The sequence below is a fragment of the Solanum verrucosum genome, unplaced genomic scaffold, assembly GCF_900185275.1.
Source record: "Solanum verrucosum unplaced genomic scaffold, falcon-dt-bn FXZP01000165.1, whole genome shotgun sequence".
Lineage (NCBI taxonomy): Eukaryota > Viridiplantae > Streptophyta > Magnoliopsida > Solanales > Solanaceae > Solanum > Solanum verrucosum.
This window is the reverse complement of record NW_026020340.1, coordinates 2,546,963-2,572,084: the sequence shown is the minus strand read 5'-3', so window position 1 is coordinate 2,572,084 and position 25,122 is coordinate 2,546,963. Positions and strand designations below refer to the sequence as shown.

Genomic DNA, 25,122 nt, shown 5'->3' with positions numbered 1-25,122 from the left:
TTTAAAATACAAAAAAATTAATTTGTAGTATATTTTAAGTGAAATAATAGTTCTAGCTCTTTTAAGAGAGGTTTATGTTAAACACAACAAATCAAATATTATTATTTGTCAATAACTCCAATTTCAAATATTTTCTCTGATTAGATTTTCCTAACACTACTCTGGACTTGAAACTATCCTTCTTGAGCAGAATAGTAAAAATTAATTATGAAATTACGATTGTACAAAAATAAAAATCTTTCAATATGTGTCAATTTACTACTGAACTTAGATACACATAATAATTTTATAAAATGTAAATGGATAGATGAGATTCCTGCACATTTTAATGAGAAATATCTATGCTAAACTTTTAAAATATAAAAGATATTTTCTCCTTGGAAACCAAACACAATGTGAGTTAGTTTTGAATACTAATGGCATAAAACAAAAGCATATCAATTGTATATCATTTTAATTTCTCTTTTTCTTCTTAAAATTTCTCTTTTAGAACATTTAAAAGTTATAATTGAAGGTGATATACTATGGGATATGTTCTCAAATGATGAGAACAATTGGCAAAAGCAAAACAAGGCCCACATAGGAATTTTCCATGGGTTTATATATGTTCCAATTCACTAGAGTTTGAGATTTGAAAGAATCCAACCATCTTTTCTTGTTTATCATAAAAAAAAATAAAAAAAACCATTCATTCATGCATAAACATATGAATTCATAGAATAAATATCTTTTTAAAATGCTATACTTTATACCTATTTATTATTTGATTTTACACTGAATGAAATCGAATTAGTCGTTAGCTAGTCGTTGGGATAACACCTATCTAGTCTCTTCTTTCTTGGGGGGTTATTTTCTTTTAAAAAAGTTGTTTATGCTCCTACTTTATAACTAGGAGAATTTTTTGAATCTGAGAAACATGCATAATTATATTCTTAAAAGATAGTATTCTTAACACATCTCAAGATAAATTATATTCTTTATAATTTTTCTAATAGACACTACCTAGATGCAAGGGTTCCAGAGCTATATGAGGGGTTCATCCCAATCCCATTGAACGAAAAATTACACTATTCATATATGGTTATTTAAAATTATCTTTCGTGTATTTAAAGTAGATGTTGAACCCTCCTCACCCCACCCCTCAACTTCTTTATGTGTTTACTTCTCCATATTTTGAACCCCTTTAGTGAAAATTCTAATTCTGTCACTGTCTACGTCTAAATGAGCAAGGTAGAAAACTTTCATATCATTTGTAAATGAGGCCAGAAGTTTGGACAACTTTTGAGTTGTATGCATGGTTGAAATTTTTTTGTACTATTATAATTTCTTTGGTCAAATCTATAATAAACTAACCATGTTTATTTTAGTAAATAATATAATAGTGTTAGATGTAGAAATCAACAAAGTCGCTTTGGCCGAGTGGTTAAGGCGTGTGCCTGCTAAGTACATGGGGTTTCCCCGCGAGAGTTCGAATCTCTCAGGCGACGAATTGTTGTTTTTTTTTTTTTCGTTATTATTTATATTTCGATTATCGTATTATTGTATTTATCGCTCTTTTTTTCCCTCTCAAAATGTTTTGTTATGCTATCTTTAGTATTTGTTGTAATTTCTTAGTCATACTTTTTTACCGAACTACTTTGATGTATATGTCCTTGAGTTGAGTATTTATCGAAAACAACATATCTACCTCTTAAGGTAGGGGTAAGGTTTGCGTACACACCACCTTGTTTGTCGAAAATAACATCTCTACCTCTCAAGACAAGGATAAAGTCGGTGAATACACTATCCTCTTCCCAAACCCTATTTTTGAGATTTCACTAGGATGCGTATGGTCAGTTCAGTCCAGGCCTCCAGGGTTTTATCGTTGCGATTTGTCGATTTTCAATTTGTAAGCACGCAAAATCACTAACCAAACCAACAAGATATTTATTATCGATTCATTAATTTTCGATCCTTAACGACTTGATTTTCGATTAATGGTTAAAACGTGAGCATTAGGGATAAACTAGTAAATTATTAATAAAAATCATAAAATTAAAAATCAAACCAATAACAAAAATTGACAAGAGGGAGTTGCTCGAATAGTAAGCTAAGCACCCCTCATTTATAACCTAAAGATTTTTTATGGATCAAATAAATTGTAATTTTAGTGAAAATGTCATAATCGTTTAAAGAAAAATATCATAAGTGGGTGGGGATGGCAAAAAGCACCTACCCCTAATAAAGCCATATGCCCAAACGCGGTGACTCGGTCATGTTCTTTTCCAACTTTCTCGGCAACAATTACGATTTATTATTTGTTCTATTTTGGGTGCCATACAAGTGTGAACAACTCACAAGTAGAGTCCAAGTCAAGCACTCAAGTTGTAATTATTTGGCAAAATTTCATTTATTTAGACTTTTCTAAATTGTTTTTCATTAAATGCATCATGATTTTTTATTAATTTTTGATTGAAGTCGAAGAGAATAATATGTTCGCAGATAATATAGAGTTTGGGAAAATATCTATTGTCTCCAAATTGTTTGGTTCATTCTTATGTTTGTCCTAGTAAAATCATCTCGTATTTGCTTTTTTTGCTAATGTAGCTCCAACATGAATTGGATTGGATAGACTCCATATGTCTAAAATTTTCAAGAAAAAGATCTAAATTTATCGGTATGACTTAAAATTACTCTCAGTTCCTTACGACCTTAGGGGTGAGGAAAAATATTTTTTTTTCTAATTAGGAGATTAATTTGTGTCGTGTAAGTTTTATCAAAAAAAGAAACATTTTCTTAGTAAATATTTTTCTATCTTTAAAGCTAGATAAAGAATGAAAAAAAATCTAATCTAGTATCTATCCCACCTCACCACCCCTTTGGTTGTCCATCTTTCAAATGACACTAGTCTTGATTCAATTGAGAAGTATATTGTAATCATAAATTCATAATACTATATTAGTTTTTTTTTCTATTATTTAAATGTGTAAGGAGGTTGACACAAAATTATATATATTTCATATTATGTACATTTGTAATGTCAATATTAAGCTGACAAACTTGTTTTTGTAGGCAAGAAAAGATTGGAATTGAGATTAAGACTTTGTGAGTATGACAATTGCATTATTAAAATCAATTAGACGGTTTTAAATTAGTTTAATTTTAATATTTCTTATTGAAAAGGAAGGGAATAAATACTTACCTATTTTATTTTTATTTTTTGGGGGTTAAAAGTAACATGGAGTAAATATTACGCATGTAAAACAAGCCACAATTTGAAGATGCTATAGCTTTTGCCCATTTTCCAGAAACAGACCATACAATTGGATGGCCATAAAGGCCAAAATTGGGGCATCAAATGCCAACTTGACCACTTTTTTTTAATATTAATATTGAGTTTCCATAAAATTTGAATTTGTTTAGGGCAATAATCCTAATAATTGTTTTTAAGCTCAAATTCAAAATATCTCTAAATAAGGATGAATAGACTTTAATTATTGTACAATAATCCATGTTCATAACTTGACCACTTTTGAAAATGGGTACTCCTTATGTTCTATTTTAGTAAAAATTTACGAGTACTCTATTAGATATTATTATTTGATTTATATTTACTTTAAAAAAAATTAAACATCCTTTACTTCGAAACAACTTCAAATAGCCAATACGATAAAACTTAATTTCATATATTTTATTTGAAGTAACGTGTTGTTAAAGTTCAGATTAAAATAATTAAACTTTAGTCATATGTATCGAAATTTCAAACATATAGTATCACATGTTTGAAGCTGTTTTGAAATAGACTGATTTGTAAACTTTTACATTTTATGAATAAAATTTCATTAGTAGTCCTAAAATCAAATACAGGCACACTTCAACCTCTATTTATGAGTCGCACTTTTTTTTTAATATATCAAGAAAAGAATAAGATAGGTTCTATATTTTAAAATAATTCAGTTTCATATTTTTTATTTATTTTATAAAAAAAATAACTTTATAGCGACGAAATATTTTTAGCATATTTTCTATTAACTTTTTTAAAAAACTTACGTGGTTAATCAAATATCGTCACATTGAACCGGGAGAGGTATATGCTATTGTTTTTGATTGTGCGGTTTCAAAGTGTCGGGTAAAACTTTGGCCCCTTAAGTTTATTCTCAACCAATAAGCACCATCAATTTTATTCAAGAAGGTTCATATGATCCATTAGTTACACATTGTAGACTTTTAACTTTTCAATGGTATAATTCCTCACGTAATCAAATAAGTAATTTTTTCTCTTTTCTATCTAACATTTTCTGTTTGAAAAATATAAAGTAGTGGTAACTATTGTCCAACTGTAATTCAAATACGAGGCGTCTTTTCATTATACAATCGACATGAAGTAGAATATTTATAAGATTTTATGCCTTATTGAGAATCTAATTGTTATAAATAGTTTATAAAAGTCAATTTCTTTTAAATTTATTATTCGTATCAGTAAAAAATTATATCCCAACATTGTTATTCGTATTGTTGTTAGTAAAAAATAACTGCATGTCTGGCTTTTCTTGAACATAGTTGATGATCTATTGATGCGTGATCTTCATTCATTTGTTGATCTAATTATGCGTATAAATTATAATCAAATAAAACGATATATTTAAGTGATTAATTTGTCTACGTAACAAAAAATTGAGTATTCATACAATAACTTAACAAAAATTGAACCAAAATTATCTAATATAAACATTTATATAGTCAATCAGAACATACCATACTTCAAATATCCAAATAGCTAAAAAATAATAATACAAATGAAGTGACCGGGTCAAGATTTTTGAGTTATATTACACTTTCCATTTGTGGTTGAGTCAAAATTTTCACTAAAAAATTCAAAATTAACACGCAATAAAACAAAATAAAATTCAACATCTAAAAAGAGTCAAATGAATGAAAAATCCCCTCGATCCTACTTAACTCCGCCCCCGACTTCCAACTTCATTATTACAACCAAAAAATATTTCCATTGACCAAAGGCCCCCACTTTCCTTCCGCCGCAGAGAAAAGTATACTGAAAGAACCCGCGTTGTATACAAAACCTAATTTCCCTTTCCTTTCCCTTCCCTTCCCTTTCCTTTTTTCCCTTATAAATTCGCTTCTTCCTCTTCCTTCTCAACTCACAATTTATATGTCTCACAGACTCAACGTTCCACACTTCGCATCTATAGCTTTCGGTCTCCATTCCCATCTCCTGGTTTCCAGTGAGATGAACTCTAATTCCAATTGGGCATAAACCTTTGATTCATTCTATTTTTTTTTCAATTTTTTCCATTACCTAATTCATATTCATTCTTTTTTTTAAAAAGCTTTCGTCTCGATTCATTTGGTATAATGGGTGTTAAGGGATTTGTTGAAGGAGGTATTGCTTCGATTATTGCTGGTTGTAGTACTCACCCACTTGATTTAATCAAAGTCCGTATGCAGCTTCAGGGAGAAACCCCAATTTCAGCTCCGGCGACTGTTCACAATCTCCGTTCAGCACTTGCTTTTCACACTGGTGCTGCTAATCATACTTTTTCCATTCCGGCGCCGTCGGTGGTTGCTCCACCGCGTGTAGGACCGGTTTCTGTAGGTGTTAAGATTATTCAACAAGAAGGTGTTGCTGCTTTGTTCTCCGGTGTATCAGCGACTGTTCTCCGGCAGACACTTTACTCTACAACCAGAATGGGTTTATACGATATGCTGAAGCAAAAATGGACCGATCCAGATACTAACATCATGCCTTTGTCGAAGAAGATCGTTGCCGGATTAATCGCCGGCGGGATCGGAGCTGCCGTCGGTAATCCCGCCGATGTAGCGATGGTCCGCATGCAAGCCGACGGCCGGCTTCCGATCTCCCAACGCCGCAACTACAAAAGCGTGATCGATGCAATTACTCAGATGAGTAAAAGCGAAGGGGTAGCTAGCCTGTGGCGCGGGTCATCTCTTACTGTGAACCGCGCCATGCTAGTTACCGCATCTCAGCTAGCATCGTACGATCAGTTCAAAGAGACTATCCTCGAGAAGGGGTTAATGAAGGATGGGCTTGGGACACATGTGACTTCGAGCTTTGCTGCTGGGTTTGTGGCGGCGGTGGCATCGAATCCAGTGGATGTGATTAAGACACGTGTTATGAACATGAAGGTCGAGCCAGGAATGGCCCCACCGTATAATGGGGCCATTGATTGTGCAATGAAAACTATCAAAGCTGAGGGGCCAATGGCATTGTATAAGGGATTTATTCCAACAATCTCAAGGCAAGGTCCATTTACTGTGGTGCTCTTTGTCACACTGGAACAAGTCAGGAAAATGCTTAAGGATTTTTAATGATGATGATGACGAAGAAAAAAATAATAATGGGATTTTAGTATAAGAATTTTAAAAAAAGTTTAGTTTAATTTAAGTTTTTTAAGTTTTAAGTTTGGGAAAAGTGATTCTATGTTGTGTTTAATATTATTATTATTATTATTGTTACTTCTATATGAAAAATGAGTTCTTGATGGGTGAAATTAATGATTCTTGATTAAGCAAATGTTTAATTTTTGCTTACTTTTATGTTAGTTGGGAAGTAGAATTAGGTGAAATTAATGACTAGTACAACTACAATTCTGTGATCTCATTTTCTAAACATGCTTGAAATTTATGGTCTAAAAGAAGTCACAGATAATTATGCGGCTATATAACAATATTTGCTTGAACTCCATCTTCGAACTTATCACTCCGGAGTTAGGTGAGTCTAATTTGTTACCTCGGATCTTTGATAGATATGAACTATTCTATTAGGCGTGACACAAGTTCATGTTTGGTGTGGGTACCGCTGGGTTGGACTTGATTGAATTTTGATGGTTGGATATCGCTTGATGATGTATTCCAATGTTTAAATCGAATTTTGATTCATATGAATTTTTAAAATCATCAAACAATACATGACAAAGAACAAGTTCATATGCTACATAGATGTGTTTGGGCTTAATTGACATAGATTAAAGAATAAATTTATAATGCATTGAGTTCAATGAGCTTAGTAATAAATGTATGCACAAAGTCAATTGTATAAAAATGTGCAAATTACTTAACCAAATCTAAAAATAAGACGACTTTACACTAGTTTTATAACATCTCAATTGACCAAGTCGACACGATTTTATTTCATACCACATATATATGCTCTCTTTTTTTTAGAAAGAAAAAATAAACAAATTTACACCCAAAAGTTTTACTTGTGGGATAAAGTAGCTTTGGACTTTCAAAATTGTTGTTATAACCAGATAAATGTTGATTTTCGTTTTTCAATTTTGTCGTTATAAAGAAATGAATTTGGATTCTAACTCAATCATAAAAATTAGTTAAGAGATGGGAATATTGTCTAAACCATATTAAAGAGATCCCCACCCCCACCCACCGATTCTAAAGCAAGAGGCAAGAGCACAACAACTACATGAAAGCCTTATGAGTAAGGTTAATCGAAGTCAGAAAAAGTTTATTGGCAAGAGGGAATCAAATATTTTGAAATATTTGGGTCCTCCACTCGTCAAAATTTATATGATATTTTTTCCTTTTTAGTTCGTTTTAAAAAGAACAGAATCTTCTATATTTAGTAACAACTTAACTTTAACTTCACATATTTTAGGTAAGTAAATTTCATATTTTTACCATTAATAAGATGATTTATAGCCACATAGATATCTATGACTTATTTTAAGCTATAAATTTTAAAAATCTTTCTTTTATTCTTAAACTTCATGCCGAAGCGAACATCTAAAGAATAATAAAGAATAATAGTATTTTATTTAATCACAAAGAACAAGTAACACCATGTTACGTTAATATAGGAACAATATTATATCATGCCCACCTCCAAAGGACAACAAAAAAAGAAAGAAAAAAAAAGTCAAAATGGCTTCTTAGCCACCAAAAAAAAGTTTTATTTAATTAAAAGCTCTTTTTTAATTTCACACGTTTAAGGGAGAATAATTCTAAGTAGAGTAGTTTGATCTAAGAAATTTTGAAAAAGTCATGGTCAAAACTATAAAAGTCAAAAAGAATTGAATCCATTTTCACATAATTTTCAATATCACATTTAGTAATGATTGATAAATTCAGTACTAAAATAAATCAAAAATTCATAAATTTAAGTTTTGACTTTGCTTCTCTTTAATAAAATAATTTAAATGGTATGAAATCATATTAATCAGATTGATAAATTTAGAATAGTAAATACATAAACAAAAGGTTTTATTTATGGGATCATAAGTTGTTGCCTAGTAGGTAAAGGAGCGTGTGTTAGGCACATGCATAAGGGTCCTACAACTTCTACTACTAGTGAGCCCATATAAGTGAAACTCGAAGATTGTTCTCATTTAATAATATCTTATTCTTCGCTTATATTATTATCTGTATTTTTTTTCTTCGATTATCGTATTATATATGTTGCTCACTATGTTCAGCATAAGTGCTTCATTGTTGTATTTCCCTTTTCATACTTGATTTTATTATTCTTTAAGCCGAAAGTCTATTGTCCAATTGTAATTCAAATATGAGGCCTCTTTTGATTATACAATTGACATTTTAAGTAGAATATGTTTTGAGAATCTAATTGTTATAAATAGCGTATAAAAGTCAATTTCTTTTAAGTTTATTATTTGTGTCAGTAAAAAAACAAACTACATTTCAGAATTGTTATTCGTACTGTTGTTAGTAAAAAATAACTGCATGTCTGGCTTTTCTTGAACGGTCTATTGATGCGCGATCTTCATCCATTTGCTGATCTAATTATGCGTATAAATTATAATAAAAATAAAACGACATATTTTAAATGATTAATTTGTCTACGTAACAAGCAATTGAGTATTCATACAAAAACTTAACAAAATTTGAACTAAAATTATCTAATATAAACATTTATATCATATATTTAAGTATTCAATCAGAACATACCATATTTCAAATATCTAAATAGCTAAAAAAAAATACAAATGAAGTGACTGGGTTAAGATTTTTGAGTTATATTACATTTTCCATGTGTGGACGTCTGACTCAAAATTTTCACTAAAAAATCATAAAACACAAAACAAAATTCAACACCTAAAAAGAGTCAAATAAATGAAAAATCCCCTCGATCCTACTTAACCCCGACTTCCAACTTCATTATTACAACCAAAAAATATTTCCATTGACCAAAGGCCCCCACTTTCCCTCCGCCGCAGAGGAAAGTATACTGAAAGAACCCGCGTTGTATACAAAACCTAATTTCCCTTTCCTTTCCTTTCCCTTCCCTTTTTCCCTTATAAATTTGTTTCTTCCTCTTCCTTCTCAACTCACAATTTATATGTCTCACAGACTCAACGTTCCACACTTCGCATCTATAGCTTTCGGTCTCCATTCCCATCTCCTGGTTTCCAGTGAGATGAACTCTAATTCCAATTGGGCTTAAACCTTTGATTCGTTCTATTTTTTTTTCAATTTTTTCCATTACCTAATTCATATTCATTCTTTTTTTAAAAAAGCTTTCGTCTCGATTCATTTGGTATAATGGGTGTTAAGGGATTTGTTGAAGGAGGTATTGCTTCGATTATTGCTGGTTGTAGTACTCACCCACTTGATTTAATCAAAGTCCGTATGCAGCTTCAGGGAGAAACCCCAATTTCAGCTCCGGCGACTGTTCACAATCTCCGTTCAGCACTTGCTTTTCACACTGGTGCTGCTAATCATACTTTTTCCATTCCGGCGCCGTCGGTGGTTGCTCCACCGCGTGTAGGACCGGTTTCTGTAGGTGTTAAGATTATTCAACAAGAAGGTGTTGCTGCTTTGTTCTCCGGTGTATCAGCGACTGTTCTCCGGCAGACACTTTACTCTACAACCAGAATGGGTTTATACGATATGCTGAAGCAAAAATGGACCGATCCAGATACTAACATCATGCCTTTGTCGAAGAAGATCGTTGCCGGATTAATCGCCGGCGGGATCGGAGCTGCCGTCGGTAATCCCGCCGATGTAGCGATGGTCCGCATGCAAGCCGATGGCCGACTTCCGATCTCCCAACGCCGCAACTACAAAAGCGTGATCGATGCAATTACTCAGATGAGTAAAAGCGAAGGGGTAGCAAGCCTGTGGCGCGGTTCATCTCTTACTGTGAACCGCGCCATGCTAGTTACCGCATCGCAGCTAGCATCGTACGATCAGTTCAAAGAGACAATCCTCGAGAAGGGGTTAATGAAGGATGGGCTTGGGACACATGTGACTTCGAGCTTTGCTGCTGGGTTTGTGGTGGCGGTGGCGTCGAATCCAGTGAATGTGATTAAGACACGTGTTATGAACATGAAGGTCGAGCCAGGAATGGCCCCACCGTATAATGGGGCCATTGATTGTGCAATGAAAACTATCAAAGCTGAGGGGCCAATGGCATTGTATAAGGGATTTATTCCTACAATCTCAAGGCAAGGTCCATTTACTGTGGTGCTCTTTGTCACACTGGAACAAGTCAGGAAAATGCTTAAGGATTTTTAATGATGACGACGAAGAAAAAATAAAATTAATGGGATTTTAGTATTAAGAATTTTAAAAAAAGTTTAGTTTAATTTATGTTTTTAAGTTTTAAGTTTGGGAAAAGTGATACTATGTTGTGTTTTAATATTATTATTATTATTGTTACTTCTATATGAAAAATGAGTTCTTGATGGGTGAAATTAATGATTCTTGATTAAGCAAATGTTTAATTTTTGTTTACTTTTATGTTAGTTGGGAAGTAGAATTAGGTGAAATTAATGACTAGTACAACTACAATTCTTTGATCTCATTTTCTAAACATGCTTGAAATTTATGGTCTAAAAGAAGTCACAGATAATTATGCGGCTATATAACAATATTTGCTTGAACTCCATCTTCGAACTTATCACTCCAGAGTTATGTGAGTCTAATTTGTTACCTCGGATCTTTGATAGATATGAACTATTCTATTAAATGTGACACAAGTTCATGTTTGGTGTGGGTATCGCTGGGTTGGACTTGATTGAATTTTGATGGTTGGATATCGCTTGATGATATATTCCAATGTTTAAATCGAATTTTGATTCATATGAATTTTTAAAATCATCAAACAATACATGACAAAGAACAAGTTCATATGCTACATAGACGTGTTTGGGCTTAATCGACATAGATTAAAGAATAAATTTATAATGCATTGAGTTAAAACAGATAATACGTTCAATGAGCTTAGTAATAAATGTATGCACAAAGTCAAATGTATAAAAATGTGCAAATTACTTAACCAAATTTAAAAATAAGACGACTTTAGACTAATTTTATAACATCTCAATTGACCAAGTCGACACGATTTTATTTCAAACCACATATATATGCTTTTTTTTTAGAAGAAAAAATAAATAAATTTACACACCAAAGTTTTACTGGAATAAAGTAGCTTTGGACTTTCAAAATTGTTGTTATAGCCGGATAAATGATGATTTTCGTTTTTCAATTTTGTCTCTATAAATAAATGAATTTGGGGTCTAACTTAATCATAAAAATTAGTTAAAATGGGATTGTCCAAATCATATTAAAGAGATCTCCACTCCAACCCATCGACTCGAAAGTAAGAAGCAAGAGTGTGACAACTACATGAAAGCCTTGTGACTAAGGTTAATCGAAGGTCAGGAAAAGTTTATTGGCAAGAGGGAATCAAATATTTCAAAATATTTGGGTCCTCCACTCGTCAAAATTTATATGATATTTTTTCCTTTTTAGTCCGTTTTAAAAAGAACATAATCTTCTATATTTAGTAACAACTTAACTTTAAACTTCACATATTTTAGGTAAGTAAATTTCATATTTTTACCATTAATAAGATGATTTATAGCCACATAAATATCTATGACTTATTTTAAGCTATAAATTTTAAAAATCTTTCTTTTATTCTTAAACTTCATGCCGAACTAAAGAATAATAAAGAATAATAGTATTTTCTTTAATCACAAAGAACAAGTAACACCATGTTACGTTAATATAGGAACAATATTATATCATGCCCACCTCCAAAGGACAACAAAAAAAGAAAGAAAGAAAAAAGTCAAAATGGCTTCTTAGCCACCAAAAAAAGTTTTATTTAATTAAAAGCTCTTTTTTAATTTCACACGTTTAAGGGAGAATAATTCTAATAGAGTAGTTTGACCTAAGAAATTTTGAAAAAGTCATGGTCAAAACTATAAAAGTCAAAAAGAATTGAATCCATTTTCACATAATTTTCAATATCACATTTAGTAATGATTGATAAATTCAGTAACTAAAATAAATCAAAAATTCATAAATTTAAGTTTTAACTTTGCTTCTCTTTAATAAAATAATTTAAATGGTATGGAATCACATTAATCAGATCGATAAATTTAGAATAGTAAATACATAAACAAAAGGTTTTATTTATGGGATCATAAGTTGTTGCCTAGTAGGTAAAGGAGCGTGTGCTAGGCACATGCATAAGGGTCCTACAACTTCTACTACTTGTGGGCCCATATAAGTGAAACTCGAAGATTGTTCTCATTTAATAATATCTTATTCTTTAATTATATTATTATCTGTATTTTTTTTTCCAATTATCGTATTATATTTGTTGCTCATTATGTTCAGCATAACTGCTTTATTGTTGTATTTCCCTTTTCATACTTGATTTTATTTTTCTTTATGCCGAGAGTCTATCGAAAATCATCTCTCTACTTTCACAAGATAAGGTAAGATTGTGTACGCATCACCTTCCTCGAACTTTACTTGTGAAATTACATAGACTATATTGTTATCGTAATAATCGAGGCAAAGACATTATTTTCTTCTACTTGTGATGTTTCTTCATGCAATGCATCTTGGAATAATGGTATTTGGTTCTTATAAGTTAGTAGGAAGTTTGGTTTTTTTCCCCTTAGAATATAAATTTGTCTCTAAATTCTAAGAGATTGTGATGAATTCTTGAACATGCATTTATTCACATGCTTTGATACCTTCTATAATTTGAGTTCCTAATTGACTACACACTACATCCATTGAATCCTATTCCTTTTTAATGAAATATTCTCTTGGTTCCCCTTTTCTAAAAAAAAATAGCAATAAAAAAAAAATTGAATTAAAACTTTGTGATATAGCCCATCTTTATATCCCTAAAAAGGAAGGATACATGAAATTCATACATGGTCAGTTGGTGACTTAACACATTATGTATTATTATTTAAAATATCTTCACAGAGTTAATGTCACATAACATATTGTAGTACTCCCTCTGATTTAATTTATTTGTCTTATTTTTCTTTTTAATCTGTTTAAAAAAAAGAATGTCTTTTTCTTTTCTGACAACTCTTAAATTCTAACTTCACCTCACATGTTTAAAACCACAAAATTAAAGAACATTTTGTATCATTTCACACATCTTTAGTTTAAAAAATCACAAAATTCAAAAGGTTACCTTATTTTCTTAAACTCCGTATCAAGCTAAAATCAGGCGAATAAATTAAAACGAATGAAGTATTATTATTTTTACTATATAGTTGTCACCAATCCAAATGGTTAGATTCACAGACGAGAAATTTGACCACTTGGATTAAACCTAGTAGAATAATTGAATATCAATAAAAGATTAGGGTCCCTATTTGTATAGTACTTTTTTGCTGGTATTAACTAGGACAGCTATCATCTAGTCAATAATTCAGCAGCCACTCGCTACAATATAGTGACAAGTACTCCTTCATTCTTAAACAAAAATCTCGAATTTGAGTCATAGACACCATATTTGTTAGGAGCGTTTTACTCCCCAATATGTGACTTTCTGACTCAAACCAAGATTTAATCAGAGAAGCCAATACGAGTAGCAGGCATCAGGTAAGAAACCAAAAAAAGATTGAACACATACCTAAAGCACCTTATCAATCATCAAATACATGTGTGCAACACAACTATTTCACGAGATACCAATAACCTCAAATAACTCTACCCACCAAAACTTAAACGCATATCAAGAAAAAGTCACTTGGCAAATTTTTATGAGGGAAATAGCTGCACAATAGTTTCTAAACATATTGCTTCTGTATAATATTGACATACATTGTAGCAAGCTCAGTAAACTACTACTTGTAGTACAAATTTCTAAATGAATAAAAAATGAACAGTTACTCTATAGCAGCCATTAAGAAGACCCAAAAGACAAGAGTATCTAACAAAATTGGACAGAACCCTCTCTTCATCTCTACGCTTCGTATGGTGCAAGAGACTGCAATTCTTGATATTTTCTCCGCGATGAAGAAACAAAGGAAGTACTATGTAGGAGTATTTGGTATATGCTATGTACAAGTTTTGATGAATACTCTTAGTAGAAGTAGTTGTTGTCATTGTCATTCACTGCATCTTTACAAAGCATGGATCGAACATCTGCAATAGATCTAGGCGGTTCCAAGTCTTTCTCTTGAAGTGCATTGCCTAGATACTTTTGCATTCCTGATGCAAATATGTCATCTAAAATCTGCACGTTCGAAAACAGAACCATCAAGGAAATAAAGCATGAACCTTCCACTCCTATTTCAAGACGAAAAAGGAAATGTCTGATATATCGTTGTAAAATTTTGTTGAGGTATCAAGAAAATGATGAAGGTGAAAGAGTCAGGCTGGCACCACGGTGTTAGAATAGCGCAAGAGTCCAAACATGTTAGAATACATCAATTATCATATGCAAGTTTTTGAACCTATAAGAACCAGAAATCACAATCCCCTTATTTCCATATCAGTTATCGCATGAAGATTCTAGATTACACAAAATTTAATCTCCCGGTGGAAAAAGTGGTGTTTGGTTTGGTGTATAAAGGATAATTCTGTCTTTAACCATGCTTATCCATGTATTAAACCCATGGTTTGAAGTTCTAATGATGTGATGATTCTAGAACACAAAATAGACTTAACGAGCAGAAAAGTAGCATCAACTAACCGATACTGCGACTCGTGATGCTTTGTACCAAGATCTATTGTCTTTCCTCTCTTCCAAAAACCTGAGCACATCCTGAAATTAAACAACCGTGAGTCATTTGAAGAGTGCACAACATTAGGAAATATTTCTTGGATAACAAACAAGCGATTCACTAACCTGCCCCATACGATCCCAGAAGCCTCGACAAATAATTATGAAAACTTGCGTCTCAAATACCATATGAAGTAGCTCAATTGCATTATCCAGCAGATCCTTCAGCGGCTGAATCCTAACTCGTAAATCAGATTCCTGTGTACCTTCCTTAGCATCTTGGATTATCTTCTTCAGTTTAGTGGGACTATGTAATCTTGTCTGTATACAGAAACAATTATCACAACTCTTGCAAACATCGATAAATTTAGACAAGAAGTCAATTTTATACTGAGAGCACAAAACTGTAATGCATTCTGATAGAACACCTACATTTTCTACCAGTTTATCCATGATTGCTTGCATATAACCTCTGAATTTAGTTCTCAACATAACTGTAATTTCACTGATACGCTCTCCTGGAGTGACATTTCCTCCATCCGGCAGGCAAGAACCCCATGATTTGAATTGCAGTTCTATTTGGGGCCGTAGAACATCCAACATTCTCTTCATAGAATTCAAAAGAATTCCCAGCTGAAAAATAACTCGAGTTATTTTTTTGCAAGTCGAAAACAGAAAAAATGGACTCATACATTTACAAGGCTATTGCAAAAAGACCACGGAGCTCACCTCTTTGCAGACTGCAAACGGAGTTACTGTGCCTTTGGTGATTTTCTGGACATACTTGAGACCTAATTTAATGGGCATTATGTTCTCCTTTAATGGAGATAAAACATCCGCATACTGTCTGTCCAAAGTTTCAATAACTGCCTTTTCTACATCTGCTATAGCCTTTTGAAAAGACGTGGAAAACATAAGTGTCGTTAGTGAGTAACAAGGCATTGGAGGTATGTAATCTTGCTTTCTGGAATTGAGATAACCATACTCTTTTCACATATTTCATTTAAGCCTATCACTAATCTTAGAACCATATATAATACTTCTCAAGTGTTCTAATGCTAAACACTCAACAGCAAAACGGGGAGGGAAAAGACAAGACGAAGAACCTTTTCCCCCCTCCAAAAAGCTGATATTGCTATTAACATAAAATAAAAACATGTTTAGTGCTCAAAATAAAAACATGTTTAGTGCTCAAAGGACTTGAAGATGAAGAATTTGAAGAGCAATGTTTGTACATACAGTTTCCAACGAGAAAAGATATTCAGGCCAGCGTCTTATGACAGCATCATATTCAGCTAATGTCTCCTTCAGTCGGTCATAGATATCATCAACAAAAGGAGTTGTTGAGTGCTGGGTATCTACACAGGGCCACTTTATCTGCAAATAATACCAAGTCAAGTACAGAATACTAAGAAAGAAGTTCAGAACAAACACGTCTGAAGATATTGTTGACTAGACACAGCAATGTGAGGATTGACATACCTTGTCAGGTTTACACAATTCGAGCAAAGCAAGACGCTTCTCCTTGATCCAGAGGGTAATGTATGGATGGAACAACTCCTTTGCATCAACTCCACCTTTGACAGGACTGTGAAAGGATTTTCACCTCTGTCAAAATCATACACGCAGGACATGCAGTATAAGCTGAAGTTCTGAACTAACGAATATGCATTACCTGATGTTCCAGTAACTAAAATCCTTCTGAAGATCAGCTGTTGCGACAATGAGTTCTGCTACAGGAGATGAGGGACCAGTGGGAGGACATGCAACAAGGAATGCACGCAATCTGCTACATAGCTCCGCGGAGTATATGGCTGATGAAAGATTTGGGAGGTCTAGGAAACTACAGAAGATTAATCCAGAAATAGCTGTGAGTAATGGCATTCCATATAGTAATTGTCTAATAACAGATCTACATGCTATCAGAATATATTTCCCTGCCTTTCCTAAATGTCTTCCTTTTCATCATATTACATCCAAGAGAAAGATGATTGCTCGTGTCCAGCATAGACCAACATCCAGAGTTTTTTTAATTCTGGAGAAAAACTTGCACAAGAACAACAAGACAGATATATGCAAACAAATGGTTCACACCTTCTATTACCTCATGCTGACCACAAAGCACAAAGTGCCTAAGTTCCTAAACAAGCTGCCAAGTTCCACAAATATATACAAACAAATGGTTTACACCTTTTATTACCAAATTGCCATGCTTTGAATAAAAGGCATCGAGCATACAACTTAGAGTAGACCAGTACGAATAGACTGTGATTGAGAGGGGTTTAACTAGAGTGACATGCGCAGTGACGATTCATATAGTCGAATCCAACTAGCTTGATGGCTGAGGCGTGATAGTTGTTTTTATTGTATGAGTAGAATTATCCAAAGTAGCAAGGAAAACAGGATAATAGATTGAGCTGTCAAAATCTGAAAACTAGAAAAAAGACCAGCTAACTTCAAAAGACCAATATGACCATCTAAAATTCCAGCTTTATAGCTGAATGACACAGGAAGTCACACTCCAGTGAGGGAGGGGAATGGTAGGGTACCTCGGAAGTATATTTTGATTATTGATCTGTATGTCTGTATGAACTTCATTTCTGATATTCGAACAAAGTGATACCATCTTCTGGTAAGCTGTGGAGCGAGCCATAGGATCCATCAATATGTTGTCATTGTTGTTGGAGACAAATTCATCTGTTTCTGCCAAGTGTCTTCTGGATCTTTTCTTCGCAGCAGTCTACACAAAAAATAATGTGCAGAAGTGAGAAAGCTTCCAGAAGAAAAGGACTGTCTCACATCTTCCATTCCTTGAAAGAAAGAAGAAAGTACGAACAAAGTTTCTCTAACCTGAAAATATCTGCATAGTTTCAACTGGGCCTCTGGAGAAAGAATATCATTAAGAAGACTATACAGCTTCAAAGCAGGAGAAAGTGCAGGAGCAGCAACTCTAGTAGCGGGTTTGAACACATCTTCCATCCCTGATGGTAATGATTCGTCTAAAGACTTGTAGTTCTCAAAAACTAGAGCGACAATCAGCTCGATCTTTTCAGAAACTTCTCCTAAAATACGATTCTGGTACATGATAAAAAAGACAAAGTATCACAGTGAATACAAGCAGGTTCTGTAATCCCAGAGACACAGAAGTAATAAAATAACAGTTGATTCTGAACCACAAACTTGCATGTGCTTAACATGTTAAAAATACTTCGAAAAAAATGCATGTTAAAAAACTGAAAGAAATGTGAATTTGGAAAAGAAAACTAAAATATAGAACAAAAGTGGAATTGATTAAAATTGTTTTTAAGAAAAAACAAAAAATAAACTGTTACCATCCTCAAAAAGAAGAAGAAAATACAGGCAAAACCACTTATTCGATGTAGTTCCATTTTCGACACTTCGCTTTTTCTTGTCCGTGAGGTGGGTAAAGAGGTATGGGCGTAGGGGGTTGGAGAGGTGGAAGCATGCGAAACAAGAGACCATAAGATAGAACCACAGAAACTTATGTTTGTAGCAGCCAAACCAATAAATAACAACTGCAAATACCAAGTATAGTCCAATCTTTTCTGACCACAAACATGATGGTTTTTATTTCTCAGGATATGCTGATATTGCTTTGAATAAGTATATGGAATAACCGAATAAGTCAATTAAGTAAATCCAAAAGAAAAGTGGCAGAAAGTTCAAACCAAATCCTCTTACCTCTTGATGACTAAGGCTATTCTTAGGTTTAGAGACCACGGGTAGCAGCAAATCATATACCAAATTCAGACAATCTGCTGTGGGCGTCGCAACATCCATGACATAAGTAAGATATCTAACACACAATTTGAAATTTTTTAGCAGAATTCCTCATTTGTTTCATTTATCAAATCTCTGAGTGATGCTAATTAATGAAAGATTTTCCAAAATAATCTACCTTCTTACCTTAGTTTTGTATATGCATCCGAGACTCCATAGTATGAAGCAAATTCAGTTACTAACCACCTCCAAGCACCATGGAGCAACAAATTTCTCTGCTGAAACTGTTGAACTTTCATTGCTGCTTCCAAAACAGAATCATATGCAACGGTTTCTGCGACAAGGCCACACTGGCACAAAAACAGGCAACAAATCAACTTCAGAAACCTAACTTCTGGTCATCCATCAAATCACATAATAGTGAATATAAAGAAAAATTATTGAATAAATAAATATATTCCATGTTTTGCTTATGGCAGAATATATCAACAGATATTGCAATGTCATTGTTATGAAATTAAGTACCATAGCAAAAACCTGGAAAAATGTTTATCTAACAACAACATTCTTCAGGGGATGATATGATAGATCAAAATGTTACAATTATTTTCCACTACTTACAGAGAGAACATAAAAGCAAAAGTTCTATCAAAACAAACTCCAAACAACAAGAATTTGACATTCACCAAATTACATTTTATGATGACCACACAAACGGTTATATATGCATATGGTAATATAAATTTTTTTTTTTTTTGAGAAGGTAGTATAAAAGTATTCAAATAAAGCAACCTAGCGATGGCATACAGCATGAATCTAGAAATCCTTCAGAGAAAGCAATGATACTTGAGGTTTCACAAGTTAAATTTTGTGTTTGTTAATTCAGAAAAGTAGGTGGAGAAGTACCAATGTTTGGCTTCTGGAAGTCTACTTACAGCCAAATAGCATGGAAGAAAATGAGGTTGTTACAGGATTTTTATACCTTAGTGTTGCTATTTTCATCAGGACTAGTTGAGTAATTGATGTATAGTTGTACTCTTCCAACAAGTTCATGCTCTGGCTCATGATATATGGACCACCAACGGAGTTTGTCTCCCTGCATTTTTGCAATAAAAACTAAGTGTTCCACCATATAAGTTAAACCTCAATAACAGAAATAATTACACATGAGAGCCAGAAAGTATACCGGATCATCAGCAATATCAGCAACCTGAGCTACTGCACGGCCGCAGTAGTTTCCCTTCGAGTCACATACGTCAACAATTAAGTCATCCCCCAGCCCCTCCGGTAAGCTGAGTTGTATTATTGGTAATGTAAACCATCAATGTCAAGAATATGAAAAAAATGCTATATCTAAAATTTGAGCAAACAAGTCCAACGTACAATAGATGGGTTTCAGCGGATCCAGCTAGCATTTTCACTGTATCCTCTTCAGGTAAACTTTTCAATCTCAACGAACAAAAGTATGTCTCTGCATCAAGATGAAAATCAAACTTAAGAGGCATTGTCTAGAAGGAGTAAAGCTGTGTCCAGCTTTCTGGCAACACACTTATCACTTTTTTTACAGAAACTTAGGCACAAAGTTTCAAATATCAAAACATTTTGAAGTCCTACAAAGCAAGAAATGAACTGAACTAAAGTACATTGTTCCTCAAATCTCCTATTCTAAATCCTATGCAGAATAGGTCATCAAGTATTCACTAGATCCATAGTAATTGGAACAATAAGAAATGCTTTCCACCTTAGCATTCACTGAGGACAACTGAATAGAAGAAGGGAACCAAAGGTACTAACGATTATTACTCCAAGAACTCAGCTAAGAATTGCATACCTGGAACTACTTCATATGATGCTGAACTGCTTCGTAAAGTAGTTACACCAAGTTTCAAAATACCAGAAACGTCTTTCACGTAACGAGTACCGGCATGAAGGTATGCCAAGCTTTGATGTGATAAAGAACCATTTGGAGGAATCCTTGGAGTCACACGTACTTTTCGTATGGCTCCCCATTCAGAACTGATGGTCGATTTTACATTGGACAACTGAGCACGTATAGCCTCCAGTTTTACTTTTGGTGGTTTCAGAGTGGAAAAGCTGCAGCCTGTGGGTGGGTCCAATGCCATTTTCACTTTTCGCACTACAAGAAAGTCATATAGTTCAGTTTGACAACCGATTTGTCTATGGGAGAAGTCATCAAAACTATAAATGAAACCACTAAAGCACCTTGTACTTTCAGCTTGCCAAAAGTTTTCTTTGGCTTCATTGAGGCTCCCTCACTGACGAGTTCCAAGGACCTTTTCCTCAACAGTTCTTCCTCCGATTGTAACAACACTTGCCTTGCGCTGGAATAATGGTAATATAAGCTCCATATTACAGATAAATAAATGTGCAGGATGAATTTTTTGATGAATTGACATGCTATTACAATATGCGCAAACATTACAAAGCAAAATGGTGGTCCTATGGAAGTGACGGAAATCAAACAGAGTACATCATATAGACTCAGTATGCAGTACCAGAGACCAAGTCATTATTAAAATAAAAGTCCAATTCAAAATTTCTATCACAAGTAGACAACTTATTGGTATCCAGATAAGTCTCAGCTTCTGAACTTCCCAAAGCGATCCGTCTCTGAAAACCATTTTTTGTAATCCAACAGACTAATTCTGCAATTTCTGGCAGCATATTAATGTATTCTGTAAAAGACAGGACTATTTGGGACTCCAAACAAGATATAGCTTCTTCCATATTTTTTCACTGAGTAGAACATACAGAACATGGAAACAGAAATAGAGTGCAAGTATTGGAACAAAACGCACCCAAAAGCATCTCGTAACGAGGCACATTCATTTTCCAAGAAAGCTGGAGCCTCGTGGCAACCCTTCTCCCATGAGTGAAGACATAGTCGAATACATGCCTCATAAGCAACGAAACCTTGCCAACTACCTCGTCCACTGTATCCAACTCAAATTACACAAGAAGATGATGAATAAATTGAATAATTGTAACAGAAACTTTAGAAAAATTTAGACCACTCTGAGTGAAATACCTAGCATGATATGTTGGAAAGAGGGCAGATGAAGAATTAGAAGGTACACCACCAGCCCTGAGAATGATAACAAGGTTGTCACTTTTGTCTTCAAATTCTTCGGGGATTATTCAGAAAAATAAAATATGTCATGATGTATACCTTCCAGATGGATTAGATTGTCCATCTTTTGTAGAACCTGCGGTTGCAGTTTTATATGTTTTAGCTTCATCCATTGCTACAGAACAACCTGATATTTCTGGGAAGGGGATATCATCTGCCACAAAAGTTTTACGCTGCACAGCAACTTGATCGCATTCCTGTAATGAACCACCTAACGGGGGTGCACTGGGAATATCACTTTTGAACAACTTCAGTCTCTGCTTCAGCACATAACAGAATCAGTAGGCAGAACAAGAGTAACATATTGTCATATTCGCATATGAAAGATTAATACAAGAAGAACAGAGTGCTTAATCCTCCTTATAACAGTTACGCAGACACAGTTATGGAGGCACAGATGATCAGAGCTTATACCACAAACAACAAACATAAGAATCTCAATCCCTTAACTATCCCTTAACTATCATTACAAACTACTTAGATTCAAGAAGAATCGCCAGAAGTTATTGTTCATTAATAAGTGACACCTCTAAGATGCCAACATAGCTGCTGCATCTACACCCACCAGTTTTTTTCATCTAGACCCTCTGGTTTCAAACAATTACTGATATTCCTGATTCACTACAAGTACCTCATTCAGTGTGGACCACGGTTTTTAAGGCTTGAACTTCTTGCAAATGATTTTAAAAGCTTAAACTTCCGTCCACCTTCTTGGGCAACTTATGTCAAATAGAAACCCAAGATACTTGGTCTCCTAAGTAGTGGCAATAAGCAGCCTACTCATCAAGAGAAATAAGTTCAGGAAAAAAAGGGATTCCTCTAAACACTCACATAACAATCTTGCTAAATGTTATGTCTACTTTCCTGGTTACTTTAGAGTCTCGTTAATAGACATTCAATGGGTACTCTTATAAACCATAACTGTTGTATTCCATGAGAAGCAGAAGCATAAACAGATCAAACATAAACTTTGCCCCAAAATAGGAACTTCATAAATATCAAGCCTTATTCATCAGTTTGAGCATTAAAGTAATATCCTAGCAGATTTCACACTACTTCAGTTTTTTATATCACTCAACAAGTATAAAACTATCCCAAGATTTCACTCACTAGTCCTACATTGTTTACCCAACAGGCAAAAGTAGAACAGCAAACCTGTCTAGAAGACTTCACATTCGACTCCCAGGATGAGGCACTCTTGTTACCGATCGAAAATGGCAACGAAGTTGTAGTTTTAGAACTTGCAACAGAATTTGATGAACTTTTAACTACATTACCAGGATACACACTCTCAGAATGGTTCCACATTTTCTGCTGAAGTTCATAATTGGTGGCATTACCAATATGTTTATTGAAGGAATCCTCTCTCTTTGAAGTACCAACATTCGGAAACTTATCATCTTGGGGTGAAGTTTCAACGGAGTGATGTCCATCATAAACCTCATCATCTGAATCAAAACCAATATCCATATCCGACCCCCACCCATTATCATATCCACCACTGCCACTCACAGGTATAGTTCTTGAACCAGGGATAACACCAGATGGAAAATGCCCAGCTTGAAAGTTAGAACCACATATTACTCCAAAGCCCAATCCATTGTTTTTTCGGCCAAGAACAGGATCAGATTGCATTCTCTGAGTATACATTGTAAGTTATCTCTTCTTCACACTATCTCCTACCTAATTCAAATCAAGGGGTTGTCCAACTTATCACAAATACTCAAACACAGCAAGCACAAAACAAATAAAAAGACAATCTTTTTCCTATTGTCACAAACAAAAGCCAACAACAACAACGAACCCGGTGAAATCTCCTAAGTAGGGTCTGAAGAGGATCGCGTGTACGCAAACCTTACCCTACCTCATCAAGGTAGAGAGGTTGTTTCCTAAAGATCCTCGACTCAAGCGCAACAAATCAAACAAGTAATAATGACAGTGAAGAAAACACAGCAACTAACACAATCTTAACATATGACATTAATCATCCAGAGCAAGTCAAAGGGTTTCTGTCAATCAACATTCTGATTAGGGCTTTTACACTAACATATCTAATACCATATAGAAACACATAAACAATGGGTTAAAAAACTAAATGGGGTTTGCAGAAATAACCAATAGAAGTATCCAGAACTTACAAAGAGCAAGAAAGCCCAGTTCTTTAATGAGAAAGATGAGCAAATCACAGTTCTAAAAATTGCTTTTTTTTGCCCCTTAGCAACTCAATCAAGAAAAGCAAAACCCAATTTGACAATCTTTGCTTAAGAAATCAAAGATTCAGTGTACACACAAAGTTCACTTGCCATAAATAACACAACAAGTGAAAATAGAGCAAAGCAAAAAAAATTATTAAAAAAAGGCAAAGAAAAGGACAGAAAAAAATGACTAAAATAAGGAAAAGATTGGAACTTTTTTCTTTATATGCATGTTATGTATATTATACAGAGTCATAGACAGATTGTAATGCACTTGTTGTTGTAGGGTAAAAAAGTGACAGCAAGTTTAGAAGAAGAAGAAAATAAAAAACCTTTCTCACTCTAGAGCATAAAGCATTTAATTGTGTCCCTTCTCTTCTTTCTTTTTTTTCCGACTCACATTAAAGTCTGACTAAGTCAAATTCACTCGCGTAAGACCAAAATACTCTCTCGGTCAAAAATAATTAAATTCGTACACGTAACTCAAAATTAAAACTTCTTAACTAAGTTTAAAAATAGTCTCATCTGTTGTGCCACGTACTTTGATGAATAATGTAATTCTCAAAATAATCTACTGATCAATAATTTAGAGGAAATTTAGTTAAATCATGCATTTGAATTCTCCTAAATTTCTGTTAAGTTTATCTTTTGTCCACCTTTTACTCTTTTCTTTTCTGTTAAACTTGAAAATTTAGTTAAAATCACATGCATTAGTAATTTAGTATTTCTATTAATTATATAAAAATAAAAAAAATGACGAAGACGTGAGGAAAGTAACGTGAGTATGACGTGGCAATGGCTTATAATAACGGCTGGTCGTTTAGTGGCGCCTTTTTTGCCGCGGGAGGAGCGGTACACACAAGAAATTTACTTAATTAAGCTTAGGGTGTGATTGGGATGAAAGGAAAATGTTATTTATTTTTTTGGCTTATTTTGAGTGTTCGATAAGTAAGTAAAAATATGTTATTTTAAAAATATTTATATGTAATATAGTGAAATTATGAGGATTTGAGGGTGGCCTCGTGGCGGAGTTGGATGGTCAAGCAGTGGGC

The 25,122-nt window shown here is 33.8% G+C and overlaps 3 protein-coding genes and 1 non-coding gene across 4 annotated transcripts; 3 read left to right on the top strand and 1 right to left on the bottom strand.

The window, feature by feature from the left end:
- Positions 1-1,405: 1,405 nt before the first annotated feature.
- TRNAS-GCU (transfer RNA serine (anticodon GCU)) lies at positions 1,406-1,487 on the top strand. Its single transcript has one exon. It is a non-coding gene; the product is annotated as a tRNA-Ser (tRNA).
- Positions 1,488-5,133: 3,646 nt separating this feature from the next.
- Positions 5,134-6,358, top strand: LOC125837195 (mitochondrial uncoupling protein 5-like). The gene has a single exon (XM_049516344.1). The coding sequence runs from the start codon at positions 5,353-5,355 to the stop codon at positions 6,325-6,327; it is 975 nt and encodes a 324-aa protein (XP_049372301.1). The 5' UTR covers positions 5,134-5,352; the 3' UTR covers positions 6,328-6,358.
- A 2,945-nt stretch (positions 6,359-9,303) lies between these two features.
- Positions 9,304-10,685, top strand: LOC125837194 (mitochondrial uncoupling protein 5-like). The gene has a single exon (XM_049516343.1). It carries the CDS (start codon positions 9,532-9,534, stop codon positions 10,504-10,506), a length of 975 nt encoding a protein of 324 aa, XP_049372300.1. The 5' UTR covers positions 9,304-9,531; the 3' UTR covers positions 10,507-10,685.
- A 3,352-nt stretch (positions 10,686-14,037) lies between these two features.
- On the bottom strand, positions 14,038-24,219 carry LOC125837170 (uncharacterized). The gene is made up of 22 exons (XM_049516313.1): positions 24,014-24,219; positions 23,031-23,558; positions 21,915-22,132; positions 21,774-21,830; positions 21,544-21,678; positions 20,948-21,066; positions 20,556-20,861; positions 20,108-20,195; positions 19,911-20,016; positions 19,707-19,820; positions 18,911-19,074; positions 18,686-18,800; positions 17,834-18,058; positions 17,533-17,723; positions 16,659-16,826; positions 16,466-16,571; positions 16,223-16,360; positions 15,713-15,874; positions 15,416-15,616; positions 15,110-15,304; positions 14,954-15,025; positions 14,038-14,494 (listed from the first exon to the last, which is right to left on the bottom strand). Exons 2-22 carry the CDS (start codon positions 23,523-23,525, stop codon positions 14,342-14,344), a joined length of 3,528 nt encoding a protein of 1,175 aa, XP_049372270.1. The 5' UTR covers positions 23,526-23,558; positions 24,014-24,219; the 3' UTR covers positions 14,038-14,341.
- Positions 24,220-25,122: the final 903 nt, after the last annotated feature.